We start from the raw sequence: 18,633 nt of genomic DNA, 5'->3' as shown, positions 1-18,633 counted from the left end.
AAAATGTAAACTTCTTCCTTCCAAATTATTACAGTTTTGAAATTAAGGGGCTCTCATGCACAGACATGGGAGCGGAAATAACAGTTCTTTACTAGGGAAGAAAATTAAAATAAAATACAAATGTAGTAATACAAACCAACCCTGCCAGAGTGAGAGCAGGAGCTGAGCCCTGTGTGTCAGGGTGGTGGCACAGTCCCATCCCATGGGGGCTCAGCCCTCCTGCAGTGCCAGCTGTGCTTCTGCTGGAGCAGGGATCCTGCACAAGGCTGGAGTTTTCCTCTGAAGCTCCAGGGCTGGTGTGGATGGGCCTGCTCTTCCTCTGGGAATGCAGGGCAGGAGAAAGCTGCTCCTCTGGGAATGCAGTGGGCAAAGGCTGCTGTGCTGTTCCAGGCTCAGATTGTATCCAGGTAGGAATGCTTGGCTCCTGCCCTGGGCGGAGCATCTCCCCATGGGATGATGGAATTTGATCAGCCCTGCAGGGACACTCCCTGGCCATGAACAGAAGATAATTAATAATTACTGGCCCATGAACAGAAGATAATTAATAATTAATGGTCCATTTACAGATGAGATCTCCTGGAGGGAGGATTGGTTGTGGAAGAGATAAAGAAAACTGCCCAATTGTCCTGGATTGCCGAGCAAATTGGATTCCATTTGCCATCTGTGTGGGTGTGGCAGTTGTCTCCTGTTCAGTGGGCAGTTTTCCTTATCTCTTCCACTCCTCCCTCAGGGGAGACATCTGCTGATAACAGGTCATGGAATGTCCCTACATGGCTGATGAGAACTGCAGCATCCATGGGAGATGTGAGCCCAGAGGAGGTTAGTAAAGAACTGTTATTCCTGCTCCCATATTTTTTCCTGAGAGCCCCTTAATTTAAAATGTATAGCAATTTTGGGGTGGGGGGGTGGCATTTACATTTTCTATGTCAGGGGAGGCTCCTGCCTTCCTCAGGTGGCAGCAGGCTTTCCAAACCAAGACACCAATGAACAGCAGAGAACCGCCCCAGCTCTGACAGATGGAATTGGACACACAGCCCCAGCCTAAGCCACACTCCCAGTGCCAGGGGATGAAATGCCCCTGGTGGGACTCTCCTCGCCATCTTCGGGTTTTTTGGGGCTCCCAAATGCTCTGCAGGATTCAGGAGCTGCTCTTGGCTCTGTTGGGAGCTGTTTGGCTTTCCCTGCTGCTCTCCCTGTCCCAAAGTGTCCCCTGGGCTGGGCTGGATCCTCTGCCTCGGGCTGGTGCCTCCCAGCCGGATGGAGAACAGCTGGAGCACAAAGCCCACGTGTTCCTGCTGGTTGGGCTTTTTACTGGGTGTTCCTTGGGGAAAGTGGAATTCCTGTGTGGGGAAGAGCAGGGTGGAGTGACAGGGACAGGCAGGGAGGGTGCTGGCCTTGCAGGGAGCAGTGCAGGCATAAAAACATCCAATATTTCCTCAAATCCAGGTTCAAATCCAGGTGCAGTGCTGCAGGGAGCAGTACAGGTATAAAAACATCCAATATTTCCTCAAATCCAGGTGCAGTGCTGCTGGGAGCAGAGCTCTTGTCTCCTGGCTGCTTGCTCCATGTGGGAATTCTGCTCAGGGAGGATTTATGCCCTCAGTGGAGCTCAGGGAGGGTTTTTATCCCAAAGTAGTGCTGCTGTATGTGTGTTCCTCCTGGAGAAGGGGCAGGAGCCACCCTGTCAGGGTGTGCTTGATCCAAATCCTGCTCTTCCTCCCCCTGGGTGCCTTGGGAAGGGCCAGGAGAGCTGGCAGAGGGTGGGGGGCTCTGTGTGCCCTGCCTGGAGCAGCAGGAATGGCTCCTGAAGCTGGGCAGTGCCTTCAGGATGGGAATTTGGGGATGCTTTGGGCAGAGAACAGTGGTTATGGGGAGAGGTTAGAGCTGAGTGTGTTGAAATGAAAACCAAAAGTTGGCAGGGCTTGAGCCACCCCTGGGCTGGGAATGTGCTCTGGAGCCATCTCCCTTCCTTTGGAGCCCAGATTTCTCCCTGGGGACAGCCAGGAGTTGGTGAATGGGTCCCTCTGGGGCTCTCTGTGCCCCTGGGGCTGGCAGGGTGCTGGGGCAGCCAGGGCAGGAGGAGGGAGCACTGCCAGCCTGGCACAGCTCCAGGCTGCACAACAGCCACCTCTAAAAGCCTTTATCGACTCCTTATCAGCCCAGCCCTGCTCTGCTGGCAGCCAGAAGGGTTTTTGTCCTGCCTCAGCCCTGCTGGAGCTGTGTGCTCCTGGCAGAGGAAGGGTTAAACTTCTGAGCAGCTGGAGTTATTCCATCCCTCACAAAAGGCAGATCTAATCTGTTACATCTTTATCTTCGCCTTTTCCCCCGGTGTTTGTTCATCCTCCAGCTGAGGAGGAGATGCTGGTGGGGCTTGGCAAACCTCCCCAGGAAATTTGGGGGCACTTGGAGGGCGAGGGCACGGCAAAAACAGATCCCAGCGGTTTGAGAAATGAGTTCTCCTTTATTTCCCCGAATCTCCTGGCATGGAGCCTCCAGTTTAACCTGTTTTTTTTCTTTAAAGAGGCTTTCAGCTGCTGCTTGAGGAGGTTTGGGGTGCTGATGGGGCTGGGTGAGCTTCTGGTGCCTTTCCTAAAAAGGGTTTGGGGCTCAGTGTCTTCACTGCCAAGACCCAAAGCCTCTGAGGGAAAGTTTACTTAAAAATTCAGCGCAGCAGGTCCCTGATGGCTCAGCAGCTATTTTGGGTCTACTGAAAGGCATAAGAGTGCTGGAATTAAGTGTTATTATTCTCATCCTTCAAAGCTGTCGTGCAGCTCTGCTGCCTTGGGTGGGTTTTGTTCAGACTTGGTATTTTATTGGGTTTGGGATGTTCTTCTTGCCCTTCCTGGGCGATCCCACAAGGGGCCAGAGGATTCCCCAGCCCTGGCTCTGGGTTTCAGGCAGTCCCTGGCTGCTTTTGCTGCTGGATTTTCACGTGCAGGTGAAAATTTGAAGCACCAGGAGCTGGCCCAGCTGCCCAGGGCAGGTGGATCCCCATCCCTGAGGGGTTTAAAGCTCTGTGGAGGTGGCACTTGGGGACATGAGCATGGTGGCACTCGGTGTTCTCAGAGGGCTTTTCCCCCCTGAGTGATTCCATCACTCTCTGTGAGTCCCCAGGAGCTGTCCTGGGCAATTCTGAGGGTGTTCCCAAGCCCCCATGGTGGGTTTGGGGGCTCTGGGTGCAGTGCAGCCCCTGTGGCTCCAGGAGCTCCCTGGCTCCTGCTTTTGGTGGGTCCCAGCCTCTGGGCAAGCAGGAATTCCCTGCTGGGACTGGGACAGGAGCAGGGAGAGGGAGCTGGTCCTGCTGGGAGCTGCAAACCCCCAGGAGCTGACAGCTCCTGCTCTTCCCACTCCTGTGCCTGCCAGCTGCCATCATTACTAAATTAAATAGGATAATGAGCCTTAATCAGCCTCATCTCCTCTCCCTCCAGGCTCCACGTGGCTCAGGAGCCTCTGTGAGCCCAGGGAGGAGCCCCATCCCTGCCCTGTGGGGTGCTGGCTCTGGGGGTGTCCCTGGCAGCAGCAGGGGTTAATCAATAACCCAGGGAAGGCTGCTGGACCATCACAGCTCCAACAGGAGCTGCCAGCACCTGGGGTGTAAAAGATGGTCAGGGAGGGAGGATGGGCAGCCAGGGCTGTAATTCCAACCTGGAAATGCCATCTCCATTGGATTTTAGGGATGTTTTTTTCCCTTGTGTGCTGGGTACAGGCTTGGTGGTTTTATTTTGCTCCTGAGTACAGAGGAAATCAATAAAGCCTCATGTGATGGGCAGAACATTCTTTGGGTTCAAACAAACAGCAGCTGAAGCCTTTTAAAAGCCTTTTGTGGGGTGGGGGTTTGTTCCATGGTGCTCACCCCTCATCCCACAGAGCCAGCACAGCCAAAATCCCTCTCTGGGCATTGTCCCACACCTGTTTTGGGAATAATTCAGGCTCTGCTCTGCAGCTGCCCTGAGGTTTCCCTGAGCAGGGTCAGGATGCTCCTGAATCCCCCTGACCCCTCCAAACAGAATTTTATTGGTGCTCCTGCCCTTTTCTGGATGTGCAAATCATGGTTTGAGGGCTCTTTGGGACTATGGTTTGGGACTGGATGTCTTGTACAGTCAATTTTGGGCTATTTTGGGCGAGAACTCTTGGGAAGGCTTTGAGAGCTGATGATCCCCTCGTGCCTGGCTCAGAATGTGCCTTCAGGGTGAATATTTTGCCTTCTAAACCCACACAAGTCCCTTTCTGGGAGGGAAAGCTGGGAATTGTGCATGGAGGAGGCTGCAGGAGGAGGAAGGACCATCAAGGTGTGGCTGCACATTGTTTAAAATTGCAATTTTTCCCTCAGGCCCAAACCACAGCAGGATTAGACCGTAGGGAGCAGCTTTTTTTTGGGAGAGGGGGGCACTAGGAAGTGATTCCTGGTAAAAAACTGCATTTTAGGGGGAATTTCTCCCAGGAAAAGGTGCCAGGCATTGGGAGGAGTTGGAGTGCCCATCCCTGGAGGTGGCACTCAGGGCTCTGGGCTGGGGACAGGGTGGGGAGGGGGCACAGCTGGGACTCTGAGATCTTGGAGGGCTTTTCCACCTCAATAATTCAGGGATTTTGGGACTCTCCACGTGGTGGGACAAGGCAGGGCAGTCGTGGGTGCTCTTGGAGGATGCCTGGAAGCTGCTCCTGCCTCTCTCTGTGATGGGTTCATTGTTCCAGGAGGAGCTGGGGAACTGCAGGGTCTGGTGGATGATCAGCAGCTCTGAGATTCCTCTGATGCAATTTGCCCACTCCTGAGGGACCTGCCCAGCTCCCATTCCTGTTTTAATCTGCATTTTCCTCTTTGGCTGTGACTCCCAGCCAGTTAATTAGCTGCACAACCTCATTGCTGGGGCAGGTGGAGGGCTTTCAAGGCAGGATTTTCTGCTTTATTAAGTTTTGGAGTGTGGAGCTTTTCCCTGCTGGAGGGGGAGGATGGAGCTGGGGGCTCCTGCATTCCTGCTTTGCTCAGATTTCCTTTGCTCAGGGCAAAACAAACAGCAGCCCTTGTGTTTGTTTGGTTTTGTGGAGGCCTGGCCCTTTTCCACAGGCTCTGGGAGGAAGGAGGGATCTGGCTCTGAGGATGAAAAACTTTGATTTTCGGGAATGTAGCAAAGCCTCCCATTGGGAAACCTCCTTCCCTTCCATCTCCAAATAACCCAGAGTTACCTGGGCAGCTTGGGGTTACCTGGGTTTAATTAATTTATCAATTAACCCCAACCCAGAGGTTACAGATCCATGAGGGATTGATCCCTGTCTCCTGTCCCAGGTGGGATTTCTGCCATGAAAAGCCCTGACCACCAAACCCACCTCTGGGATCCTGGGAAGGACTCAGAACCCCCAAATGTTTCTTTTCCATCTTTATCCATGGGATCCATGGAAAACCTGGCTGCTTCCCACCCCTGCCCTGCCCCTGGGCAGCAGTTCAGTGCTTGGAACCCAGTAGTGGCTGGATAGGTTGGAATTATTTGCCAAAAACCCCCACAAAATCCTAATTATCCTAATTTCTACCCAAGCATTTTGTTTTATTAATGGAGGTAAAGGCTTATTTACTGCCGCAGTGCAATTTGTCAGCTGCTCTTAATTAGAATTCTCTCTCATTATGCATCAAGCATTTCATAAAAGCATTATTTGGGAAGCCCCAGAGCTGGAGCTGCAGAGCTCCTTGATTCTGAGCTGGGCTTAAATCCCCTCCCACCCTGGTCAGGTTTGTGGGGTCTGGAGCAGTTTCATGGGCTGGGGTGAAAAATCCCTCTGGGAAAGAGCAGGGACTGAGAAATCCTGGCTTAATTCTTAATTCTTCATTCCACGAGCTCCTGCTCTGCACAGAGCCCCCTCCATCCTGAGCCTTTTTCCCCTGGAGCAGGAATTGCTGGGAAGGCTCCTGGTATTCCATGGGCTTTTCTCCTCTTCTGGTCTGATATTCCATGAGCTTTTCCTTCCTGACTGATATTCCCTGGGCTTTTCCCTCCTCCTGCTCTGACATTCCATGGGCTTTTCCCTCCTTCTGACTCTGATATTCCCTGGGCTTTTCTTCTCTTCTGGTCTGATATTCCATGAGCTTTTCCTTCCTGACTCTGATATTCCCTGGGCTTTTCCCTCCTCCTGCTCTGACATTCCATGGGCTTTTCTCCCCTCCTGGCTCAGCCTTTGCTGACTGAATTTTGATTTTTGTCTGGGCCTGCCTCAGGCTGGTAAAAGAGAATATTCCCACAAAGAGGAGCACCCAAGGATCTCCTCCCTGCCCTCCCCTGCCTCCTGCACCAGCCCCTGTTTATCCGGGGCTGTGGCTGCTCCCCCACATTTTGATCTCAAAATGTGCCTTTGCATTTGCTCAGAGCTGAACCCCAAATTAATTCCTCCACGGTGAAAGGCAAACCTGCCATTAAGGTGTCAGGGAAGCAGCAGGAGAGGTTCTGGCACTGCCTGGGGGAGGCAGGAGGGGGAAGCTGCTTCTGTGGGGATCCCCACGGCTCTGGAGCTGCAGGGGAAGCTCTGACTCACTGAGGAGGTTTTGCTGCTTTTTTTTGCCAAGGTGAGGATTAAATGTGTGAGAGGGTTTTTCTTGTTGGGACTCAGATGTTCAATAGTTCTTTTTTCTATGTCACAAACTGAGTTCTACAGCACTTCACTCCAGCAAAAATGGAGCCCCATCTCTCTCTGCTAGGCCTTTTAAGGATAAACTGTCCAATTAAGAAAGGACACTTAAATTATTTTTATTTTTAACCTAATAACCAACTACCTGTGCCCTGCAATGGGGATTTTTTATTTAATTACACAAAACCACCCAAACCCATGGAGAAGGAGCAGCCTCCACCACAAAACCTCCATCTTCCTTTATATATATTACTATATTCTAAACCCTTAAACTCTGAGTTTTCCACTCTGTGATATCACACACTTCTATTCCAACTCCACACCCACAATCCCAGGTCTATAACTTAATTTTGGAAGTCTTCTCCATGGCCTCAGGTCAATGCAGTGTTCTCTTGGGGGTCAGTGCCTGGCAGCACAGAAAGCCCCAAATTCTCAGCAGCCACCAGGGTTCCAGCACCTCAGTCTGCTCCAGGGAGCTGCAGAGCCAGCCCTGGGCCTCCTGTGTCACCAGGGAGGGGACATTCCCAAGGAAGGGCATTCCTAATGGATGCTCAGTGGCCCCTTGGCTCGTGGTTGCTGGTGGAATGGGGCGTGTTCCTACAGTGCCAAATCCCACAAAAGCCATCCCTGGGCTGGGATGGGGCACATTCCTACAGGACAAAATCCCAAAAAAGCCATCCCTGAGCTGAGATGGGGCACATTCCTACAGGACAAAATCCCAAAAAAGCCATCCCTGAGCTGAGATGGGGCACATTCCTACAGGATAAAATCTCAAAAAAGCCATCCCTGGGCTGCTCCTGGGCTGGAATGGGGCAGGAGGGGCTTGTGATAGATCAGTAATGTGATAATTGACTCTCACAATTAACAGACAAATCTCATGTACATAGGTTAAGAGAAGTTTTAAGGTTTATAGTTATGTTTTACCCTTGGCGTTGTTATGGGCCAGTCAGGGTTGGGACATTTGGGAGTGTCAGGTTGTCCCTTTGGTGACATCTGAGCTCCAGTCAGGATTTGAGGATTGTCTTGGTTTGGAAAGCCTGGTGCCTGCTGAGGAAGGCAGGAGCCTCCCCTGACATGGAAAATGCAACCCCCGCTCCAAATTGCTAGAAATTTTAAATTAAGGGGCTCTCAGGAAAAAAATCTGAAATATCAGATTATATCTGGGTAGAATGCTTGGCTCCTCCTCTGGGCTCACATCTCCCATGGATGCTGCAGTTCTCATCAGCCATGTAGGGACATTCCATGACCTGTTATCAGCAGATGTCTCCCCTGAGGGAGGAGTGGAAGAGATAAGGAAAACTGCCCACTGAACAGGAGACAACTGCCACACAGATGGCAAATGGAATACATCTTGCCCTGCAGTCTGGGACAGGGATTTAAACTCCACCACTGGGCAGGGAAAGAGGACTCAATGGACAGAACTTTGGGGAAGGGTTAGAGGGTTAAAAGGTGAAACCTCCATTGTGGGGGTGAGCACATGGTGGGGAAATGCTTTGCTCATTTTCTCTATACAGTCTGCTGTTGTATTTTTGACAAGGTTTAACAAACCTTCTGGGAGCAGTGAAAAGTGAGTGGCCATTTCTCACAGGCTGGAGCTGCTCCCTGGGAATGCTGAGACCTCACTCACGTCCTCAGGGCTGGCTGAGCATCCAGAGGAAGCTGTGTGTTAAAATAATGGAATTAGGCACTGCTGGCTCTTCATTTGGGGCTGATGGATGGCTGCCTGAGCCCTGCTGCATCCTGCCAGAGCTCACCCTTCCCCAGCAATTCCCTCTGCAGAATCCTTGCTGAGGGAATATTGGGGAGGAATGAGCTGGTAATTGAAGGTTTGTTTGCTTTTTCCTCTCACCCTGGCTAAAAGCCTGTGAAAATCCACGTGGGAAAAGGGGTGGAACTGGTCCCTGCCAGGGTTTAATAAATGTGTGCAGAACAGCTCCTGTTGATCCCATCTGGTTATTAAAATCTCAGACAATTAAAATCTCACATTGTGGGGCACAAACCTCTCTGAGGGTGCTGGGGGTGTGAGGAAAATAAAAACCCTCCAGGAAAATACCCCTGAAGGTCTGGCTGTGGCTGGAACAGGAAAATCTCCTCCCAGCTCACAACTGGGAGTGATCTCCATCCTAACTGGTTTCGCTGGGCTCAGATTCTCTGCTTGGAGCAATTATTCCACGGAAAAATGAATTTTGCTGCTTGTGCTTGGGGCTTTTCCAGGATTCCTGGTGGGAAGGAGGTTGGTGACAGGAAACTCCTGATGCTGCAGGGATGGGGTTTGTTTTCGTTTTGTTGTTTGGTTTTTTTTTGGCCAAAGCATGGAAAACATTCCTGTGCTTTTGTTTTGGTGTGGCAGAGGTTACAAAAGCCACCGTCCCTTGTGCTGTGTCAGAGAAACACCCCGAGGGGATGGGGAGTGTGTCCCCTCCTCCTGCCCTGCCTGCAGCTCCCCTGCCTCTTCTCCTCCCTCCTGCCAAGGGAAAAGCCCCAAACGTGCCAGGGGAAACCCCAGGAGTTTATTTTTAATGTTTTATTTGGCTCAAGTGTTGTTTAAGCCGAAGGATGGGTTGGGCTGTGCCCACCTCCCCTGGTGGGGCTGGTGTCAGTGATGTTCCGTGTGCCAGTGATGTTCCCAGTGCCCCCTTTGGGTGCCAGTGATGTTCCCAGTGCCCCCTTTGGGTGCCAGTGATGTTCCCTGTGCCCCTTTTGGGTGCCAGTGATGGTCCCTGTGCCCCTTTTGGGTGCCAGTGATGGTCCCTGTGCCCCTTTTTGGGTGAAGTTCAGTTATAAACCAATGCAGTGCAGAGTCTGGGAAATACAACAGCTAAAACTTGAGGCATCATTTCCCCCTTCAGAGGTTTTATGCCTTTCCCTTTGCTGCCCTGAGCCACCCTCCCCTCCTGCTGCTGTCCCTGCTCAGTTATCTCTGTGTGTTATCGCTCACTGAGTGTGAAACTGGAGCCTCTGGGCCCCACCTGACCCAGGATTTTTATTCTCCCTTATCTCTGTGCCTGCTCCTGGACAAGTAGGGGATATTATTTTTATTCTTTCTTTTTTTAAAGAAAGCAGTGAAATGGATTCTGTTTCCCTTTGCCATTGTGGTGCTTTCTCCATCAGCTTTGCAGGGCCTTTTCCAGGGCATTTTCCCTGCTGAAATCTTGCACAGCAGGAGCAGCATCTGTGACCTTCCTAGGCAAGCAGCACCTCCAGCTTTGGCACTGAGTGTTCTGATCACCCTCAGTCCATCAGGATTTCTTGATCTATTCACTCTCCTCCCTTGGCCTGGAGGAGAAGAGCAGATTATTTCTCAGAGGTGTCAGTCTCAAATTCTTTTTAAAATTGGCTTCAGATCAATTAAAATCTTGGGCAGGGGGATGTGATCCCAAATCCTTGATTTACCTAAAAGGATTTTTTTTTTTTAAATCTAAAAGAATACCTATTTTTGTATCAAAAAGGATCCCTTTTTTCAGGGGGATGTGATCCCAAATCCTTGCTTTCCCTAAAAGGATACATTAAAAAAAATCTAAAAAATTACCCATTTTGTATCAAAAAGGATCCTTTTTTTTAAGGGATCTAATCCCAAATCCTTGCTTTCCCTAAAAAGATACATTTTTTAAAAAATCTAAAAGAATACCCATTTTGTATCAAAAAGTATTCCTTTTTTTCCCATATAAAGGATCCCCTTTTCCCCATATAAAGGACACCTTTTTTCCCATGTAAAGGATCCCTCTTTTTCCCATATAAAGGACACCTTTTCCCCAAATAAAGAACACCCCTTTTCCTACACAAAGGATATTTTCCCCCTCATTTGCTTCTCCACCCAGGCTCAGGCCAATCCCACCTTCCCTCCACGAGCAGAGGAGTGCAGTGGGAGCTCCCACATCCCAGAATAGTTTTTCCTCCAAGTTCTTCCTGTCCAAATCTCTCCCTGCCTCTCGCTTTCTGCAATAATCAACCCCCGTGGTTATTTCAGCTGACGCTAATTACTGCCACGAACTAATTAATGCCGGTTGCCTTTCCTCTCCTCTCTGCAATGTTTTGAACCCACTGACACATTCCAATTAAGGGCCTCCTGCAGGCTCGGGGCTGGCGTGACTCAGAGCAGCCTCAGCTGGCATCGCTCGTGTGCTCTCCTGAAGGTCACCAATATTGTCACAAATTGTCCCTGCCGCCAGGGAGGCCACCTGACCTTCCCAAATCCACCTGGGATTGCCTCCATCTCCGTGCAGCTTTGGGGGTTTGGTGTTTTTGGGGGTGCTGCTCCTTTGCAGAGGTGAAAATGTGTTTGGTTTATAGCAGGACAGCGAGGATGGAAAGAGGCTTTGGGCAAGGCATGGAGGGACAGCACACAGGGAATGGCTCCAGAGAGCAGGGACTGTTATATCTGCCTCCCCCAGCCAGGTCTCATAAGCTCTTGGAGGTCTATAACACACCCAACACAGCTCAGCTACCTTTGGAGGCATAAAAATCAGCAGGATGGCTTCTGTGGCAGTGTTGGAAACAAAAAGGTTTAATAAAAGGCAAAATAACGCCGAAAAGCCCATCCAGGTGCAAGAGGTCTTTCCTCCTGGTAAAACACCTCACAAAAGCCATTAGTTTCTTTGTTCACTTCTTTTCTAGTAAATTGCTCAGATTTCTGTCCAATTTGCCATCCTTAAGTTTGAAGTGAAGTCCCCCAGGTCTGTGAGATGCCTTTTTCACCTGAAATCGATGAGAGAAACTGCTGGGCTTCTTTCCTTTTTAGGGGGACAAAGGATAGTTTGGTCATCCATTAACAGGGAGCACATTCCTACAAGGCAGGGATGGGATGTTGGGAGAAATCCTTCCCTGTGAGCATGGACTGGGCTGGGATTCCCAGATTTGCTGGGGCTGCTCCATGCCTGGCAGTGTCCCAGGTCAGGCTGGATGGGGTTTGGAACACCCTGGGCAGTAGGAGGTGTCCCTGCCATGGCAGGGATGGGATTTAAGGTCATTCCCACCCAAACCATTCCAGGATTCCTTGACTCCCTCACCCTGCAGCAGGATGAGCCCCTGAGCTCCCATTCCTAGTCCCCTCATTCCTTATCCAAACAAAATTCCCCTTTTCCTCTGCTGGCTCTCAGGACTTGGCTCTCTCTGGACTCTCAGCATCCAGGCTTTGCTGGAAATCTCCTCCTTCCCTCCTGGCTCTCCCGGTCCTGAGGGATTGGATCCCCCCTCCTCAGGCTGCCCTGCTGGGTCAGTGGAGGTGAGAGCTCCCAGCTGAACTGCAGATATGTCATTAGTATTAACAGCCCCGCTCAGACTCGTTATGCAAATGAGGGGAGAGGAGCCAATTGAGTTATTCATCTTTAACCTTTGTTTTGGGTTCGTGTGACCCCCCAGTGAGGCTCCTGCTGCTGCTCTGGCTCAGGGTGCTGGTTTCTTCTGCTGCCTCAACCCCAGAGCTGCACCCGGCTCCTGGGGGTGATTCCAGGTGATCCCACCTGCACATCCCTCCCTGGGGGTGATCCCACCTGCACATCCCTCCATGGGGGTGATCCCACCTGCACATCCCTCCCTGGGGGTGATCCCACCTGCACATCCCTCCCTGGGAGTGATCCCAGGTGATCCCACCTGCACATCTCTCCCTGGGAGTGATCCCAGGTGATCCCACCTGCACATCCCTCCCTGTGGATCCTCCTGGGGGTGCATTCCCAGCTCTGCAGGGAGGAGAGGACTCAGGGTGACACCAGGTCACAAGTCACTGCCAGGGACATGTTCCCTTCTCCCAGCTGTGCTCCTGTGCCTCTAATCCCGAGGTTCCTCCTGCTTCTGTAGCTTCAGGTGGGTTTGAGGAACCTGAGAACATCCAGAAACACCCACCTGGATGGATGCCTTTTGATCAGGAGCTGCAGTGACAGGAAATAGGGAATACAGAGGGCAGGGTTGGATGGGAAATGGGGCAGGAATCCTTCCTGTGGTGGTGGTGGGAAGTGGCTGGGATGGGATTCCAGGGGAGCTGTGGCTGCCCCATCCCTGGGAGTGCCCCAGGCTAGGCTGGACAGGGCTTGGAGAAAGGTGTCCCTGCCGTGGCAGGGGTGACACTGGATGGAATTTAAGGTCCCTTTGCAGCCCGAGTGCCACAGCTCGGTGCAGAAGCTGCTGTGAAACATCCCCATCAATCCCAATCCATCCCAAAGCCCTGGGCACCAGAGGATGGGGCTGGGGGCAGCTCTGGGATGTGCTGACGTGTCTGTGTTGCCTTGCAGGGGTTCCCTGGCCCTTCCCACGCCGCCCTGGCCCTGGGCTGTGAGCAGCGAGCCCTGAAGGAGAAGCAGGAGCAGGCCCCAGGCTGGGATTTCGGGAGCAGCAGCAGCGAGCTGGCCATCAGGATAGGTAGAGCTGGGCTGCAGCCAGGCAAGCATCCTGTCATATACCAGCCCAGAGGGCACAGAGCCCCTGCTGCCCTGGCACCGGGGCTGCCAGCCCAGTTCCCAGGGTTTGCCCACTCTCCTCTCCTCTCCTCTCCTCTCCTCTCCTCTCCTCTCCTCTCCTCCCAAAGCCACTTGCACTGTCTGGGCCATGAATTATTTATTGATCAGGAGCTCTCTGCTGTGCTGGAGCAGTGAAACCCTGGGGTTATTTCCAGTTCTGTCCCCTGGGGCTCCCCCAGTCCCAGCTGTCCCCCCTCATTCCGGGGTGAACCCAGTCACAGCTCTTTCCTCCTTAAACAGATTTTAAGGAAGGAATTTTGGATGCCTCTTTGGGCTTCCTCAGCCCCCAGGGTATGTCTGGGGTGGGTGGTGGGGACAGGTCCCCTGAGACAGCACAAGTGGCTCTTCCTCCACTCAACAGCTCTCCAGGAGACAAAGCAAATGCAATTTAGCAAATTAATTTTATTTCTCCTCTGATTATTTGCTCGGATTTGTGGTTTAAAACATCACGAGTGCAACTGGGAGCAGATTGATTTGAAGGAATGGTCCTTCCCTTTGCAAGGAGTAGCACTGCTCCCCTCTTAAATCAGCATTTCATTTAACCACATTGCTTAATTACACGTTTCCTAAAACGCTGCAAATCCTCAGGATTTGAAGCAGCAGCCTGGCTTTTTCCAGAGGGATGGGAGGATTTTTTCTGCTCCATGCAATGAGCTTTGCATCCTCTGAGTCCTTCGGAGGCAGCTGCAGGGGGGTTGATGTTTTTGTCAGGTGGAAACTTCCCAACCCAGGCACAGTTTAATTTTATTCTTGAAGGGAAAGCAGAAGTGCTCAGCCCTGCAGTTCCCAGCAGCTCGAGCTGCTGAGGTTTTTATGTTTTCATCTCCTTTTAGTTGCAGACAATAACAGTGCAAATGGTTTTGGGAATAGAAAATTTCCATTAGGCTTTGTTGTTTTTTTCCCTCTCTCTGGGGAAATGGTATTAAGGACCTCCAATACATTAATTCTTTTATTGTCTTTTCCTTTTTCCCCCCTTTCTTTCTAGTGAAATAAACTCGGTATTTTCACAAAATACCCTCAGCCTTCCAAGAAAGCTGCTTTCCCCAGGGCTGGGTAGTGCCTGCCTGGCCCTGGGGAAGCTCTGGGAACATAATGGGTGTTTTCAAAGTCTAATGGGTACTAAGTGGAATATTTCAGGCTTAATCACTGTTGAATCATTGACCCTTCCTTCATATTTACATCTTTTTAAATCGCTAAAGCTGTGAAAACAAAGGAAAATCCCAAAGCAGCAGCTGCCTTGTTCTGCCTGGGGAGGGATGGGGGTGAGAGCAGGGAGCTGGGGTGGGAAATGTGGGAGCCTGCCTCTCTGCAGGGCCCTGCTGGGGGGCTGGGGATGCATTTTTAGCCTGGATTTGGGGTGTGCTTTGAGGCTTTGGGGTGGTTTTGAGGCTTCAGGGTGTCCTTTGAGGCTTTGGGGTGCACTCACACTCCGAGCTGTCACCAAGCCAGGAGGTTTCCTTCACACCTAGGAGAGCGAGGTGGAGGGAAGCTGGGAGTTACCTCTGTCCCTCATCTGCTCTGGGGAGAGAAAAAAGCCTCATTTTGCCTTTTTTTCCCCTCATCAGCAGCACTTTGGGGCAGCCCAGGCTGGTGGAAGGTGTCCCCTGGCAGGGATGGAATGGGATGAGCTTTGAGCTCCCCCCAACTCAAACCATTCCGTGGCTGCTCTTCCCCCTCATCCCAAATCCTTTGGGTTTCCATCACCTGCTTTTGCTGGGGCTCTGCTCCAGCCCCTCTCCAGCCTGTCCTGAATAGAATTAAATTACTGGAGGTCAGAGGAAAATTTTTGAAATCAGTACAATCAAGGCCAGAAATGTATGCTATTGTCATGGAGGCCAAAGTGTGAAAACACAAATGAGTTACAGGGTTGCCAACTTTCTTGATGCATCTCTAGTATCTCAGGTACATTTTTAGTTTTCCTGTAAGCTTCAGCTCCTAAATCCATTTGGGATGGAATCATAAATTTAATGGAAAATGAAGTAAAATTTCAGCCCTTCATCCCAAATCCTTTGGGTTTCCATCACCTGTTTGCTGGGCTCTGCTCCAGCCCCTCTCCAGCCTGTCCTGAGCAGAATTAAGATTTTTTGGGAGCTGCTAAAAGCTGCCTGTGCCTGTGGCTGCCTGGAGTAAGGTGTGTGTATCCCTGGCAAATGCAGAATGGGTGGATTTGCCCTGAATTGCACTGAGAACTCTGTCTAGACTGGTTGATGAGTGGGATAATCACCAGGCTTTAATTACTCCAAGGGAGGGAGAATCCAACCTTGTCTCTGATAGCTCTGGGTAGGCAAGGGCTGTCATTTGTGTTTCTGTGCTGGGGATGGAGCTCAGGGGGTTTGTCCCCAGCTGGTGGAGCCCTCCGGAATGCCCTGGCTGGGCTGTGCCCCCCCTGCCCTGCTCCTAAACCCCCTGGGCAGCCCAGGGCTGGGGCCAGCCCCTCCTGCTGCCTTTTCCAGGTGCTCAGTGCAGAGGAAATGGCCAGGGCAGGGTCAGTGCAGGGCTGGAGGCCAGGCCTGACCCTGCTGTGTTCTGGGGCAGTTCCCAGAAAGGATTTCCAGGCAGCAGAGCACCTGGAAACCCGAGCTGTGACTCAGGACAGCTGGCTGTGGAACAGCTGATGCCTCCTGCTGCTGATTCAGATCCCAGTCCTGGAGCTGAGTGGGAGATGCTGCTCCCAGCAGCCTCCCCTGGAGCATCCCCCCACAGCTGGGAGAGCTCTGGGGCACAGCAGGGTGGGTGCAGAGCTGGGGAAAATCCCAAATGTCCCTTTGGTGCCCAGGCAGGAGCTCCAGGGAGGGAAGGGCAGCAGGAATTTCTCAACTCCAAAGAAATGGCTGAGGAAGCAGCAGGAGAAGCAGCAGCAGCATCTCTGCTGCTCATCATCCACCCCAGAGCCAGGGATGTGAGTCTGGCTCCTGGAGAGAGATTTTACAGGAGCCTGGAGTGACAGGACAGGGAGGAACAGCTTCAGACTGACAGGGAGTGGGCTGGGATTGATGTTCGGGAGAAATCTGTCCCTGGGAGGGCAAAATTCATCCCTGGGAGGGGGAAATCTGTCCCTGGGAGGGCAAAATTCATCCCTGTGAGGGTGGGGAGGGGCTGGGGCGGAATTCCTAGAGAAGCTGTGGCTGCCCCATTCCCAGAAGTGTCCAAGGCCAGTTTGCAGCACTCTGGGCCAGTGGAAGGTGTTGATCCCTGGATCATCTTTAATTTCCCTTCCCTGCTCCCTGGGGCCTGTGGTGCCTCTGGCTGCAGCAGGGTGAAGTCACTGCTGGCATTGAGGGCAGCCAGGCTCTGCTGGAATGACTCAGTTGGCTTTTGCTGGGCAGTGATTTAGGAGCTGGTGCCCTGGCATCCCTGCCTGGCTGCTCAGGAGCAGATCCAGATGGATTTCATGGCTGTGAAAAGCACCCTGTGTGTGCAGCAGCGTCTGTAAGAAATGAAATTTTGTTAAACTCATTACTTAAACGAGCTGGGAGCTCTGGGGGAGCTGCACAGACACCTCATTACATAGAAATTGTATTTTTTCCCCTCAAATTGGAGCTGCTGTATCACATCTGAGGCCCAGGTGGGGATTTGGCTGGAGCTGAGGACAGCCTTGCTGTGGGGCTGCTGGCCCCTTGCAGCAGCATCATCCCTTCCTAAGCTCATTCTTGCCATTTTTTCCTTATTTTTCCCCTCCAAAGGAAGTTTCCATGCACCAGGGCTGCCCCAGGGGCTGCACAGGAGAGGAAGCAGAAGCTGCTCATGTAGAATCTCCTTTTCTCAGTGCACTGAAGTGAGCTGGCAGGACTGGGGAGATAAAAACCCCTGGGAACCAACACAGAGAGAGAGCACCACCTGAATTTTGGCTTGGCACTGATGCTTGAGGCAGCACATCAGTGAGGCTTGTCCTTAGAGCCAAAAAAATCCAATTTTTCCCTGTTTGTTCTGAGAAAGAAGGGAAACCCTGAGGGGAAGCCCTGCCCAGCAATGCCCAGCTCTCTCACAGGAGCAGCCTGTGGATTTTCTCCTCCTTCCCTCCCTCCCTGAGCAGAAGCAGAGGCTGTGAGGGAGAAATGATGGATCCAAACCCTGGGGATTGATCGGGGTCATTCAGCCAGAGCCTCCTGTGTGCATCCAAAAGGTTCATTAAGCTTATATAACATGAAACTCCTGCCTAAAAAGGAGTTAAAAAGGGGCTGTTGCCCAGTTTTCAACCATCCCAGCTCTGTCTGGGATAACTCTGACAGGTTCACGTTATAGGCTTAAATACAAATGAAGTAAAACAGAGGTTAGGTTAGAAAAAATACCTTCACCTGCAAAATCAATGCTGCTACTCTGCAAATCACTTATTTTTGCTACTAAGCTAAAGGAATAGCACATCCTACAAGCGATGAAAACTCATTTGCCAGACTTAATATGCGAAAAAATAAATAGAGATTCCTCATGTCGCAAAATTAATCATGATTTGTTGAGATTTTTTTTTGCTCCAGATAATTATGACTTTTAATTACAGTAAGGTTTCATTTGCATATATCCCAGTCTTACCAAGCTAAGAACAGTTCAGATACATTGCAAAAAGACATGGCTAAGACATGGTTGCTCCTTCCACCAGTTATCAAATGATCACCCACTGTTATCAAGGTTTCATTTCCTGGCTGCACCTCACAGTGTTGAATTCTGCACCTGGATGAAATAAATTCCTTTACCTTGTGCATAAGTTTAGGTAGTAATTTATAATTGAACAGAAAAGTCTGCAGTGTGCACTTAGAAGAATTAATTATTAAATTAAAAGTGAAAATAATTTAAGTATAATTTCTTAACTAGATAATTTAACCAAACTGCTGCTTGCCCAAGCCATTAGTCCAGGGGAGGGCTCAGAGGCAGCCTGGGTGATAAATGCCTGTGGTAGTGGCTGTATTGGAATTTAGAATGGGGAATTTAGAATGGGGCTGTATTGATTAAAACCCACCCCGATGCCCCTTTCTGAAGCATTTTTGACCATCCCTGGCAGCCTGAGTTCCTGCCTGGCTTTTATAGCCCGGGCTAAATGTGGATTTATGGGCCCAGAGCTCCAGAAAAAGAAATGAAATGTGGGAAATTCAGCAGAATTCCTGCAGAGGTGATGAAATGCCTGCTTCACTCAGGGTCTGTGCTCCCCTCATTCCAGTCCCTGCCCTGCTCCTGGCATCAATTTCTGACTTAATTTGGAAAAGCCACCTTGATTGACTTGTAGAGGACCCAGCTCTGCAGTGAGTGAAGCACCCAGAGCAGGTTTCTCTGGGTAGAAAACTGTTGGGTTTTGGGTTTTTTTTTCTTTATTTTTGTTGAGGTTGGCAGTGAAGGTGTTTGAGATGATAGTTTGTGTTTGGATTTAGGTATTTATTATTTTTTATAATATATACACACACATCTATAAAAATGTATATATATGTGTATGTGTATATATATATACACACATATACAAAACTCACTGCTATAAAACCATAACTTTAGTTATATATATATTAGTTATCTATAACATTATATATATTAGTTATATATATATTAGTTATATATAACATTTGTTATATTTATATATATACACACATATATG

The 18,633-nt window shown here is 50.7% G+C and overlaps 1 protein-coding gene across 1 annotated transcript in view; it reads left to right on the top strand.

The window, feature by feature from the left end:
- SLC39A11 (solute carrier family 39 member 11) overlaps nucleotides 1-18,633 on the top strand; it is a 71,994-nt gene that overhangs the window by 7,406 nt on the left and 45,955 nt on the right. The window contains exon 5 of the mRNA XM_041409551.1: nucleotides 12,834-12,981. Coding sequence (XP_041265485.1) covers nucleotides 12,834-12,981 — 148 coding nt within the window. The remainder of the gene's footprint in view (nucleotides 1-12,833; nucleotides 12,982-18,633) is intronic.

The sequence above is a fragment of the Onychostruthus taczanowskii genome, unplaced genomic scaffold, assembly GCF_017590055.1.
Source record: "Onychostruthus taczanowskii isolate IOZ18803 unplaced genomic scaffold, ASM1759005v1 scaffold30, whole genome shotgun sequence".
In the NCBI taxonomy this organism is placed as follows: domain Eukaryota; kingdom Metazoa; phylum Chordata; class Aves; order Passeriformes; family Passeridae; genus Onychostruthus; species Onychostruthus taczanowskii.
Note: the sequence above shows the minus strand (reverse complement) of the source record. Positions and strands in the feature narration are given on the sequence as shown.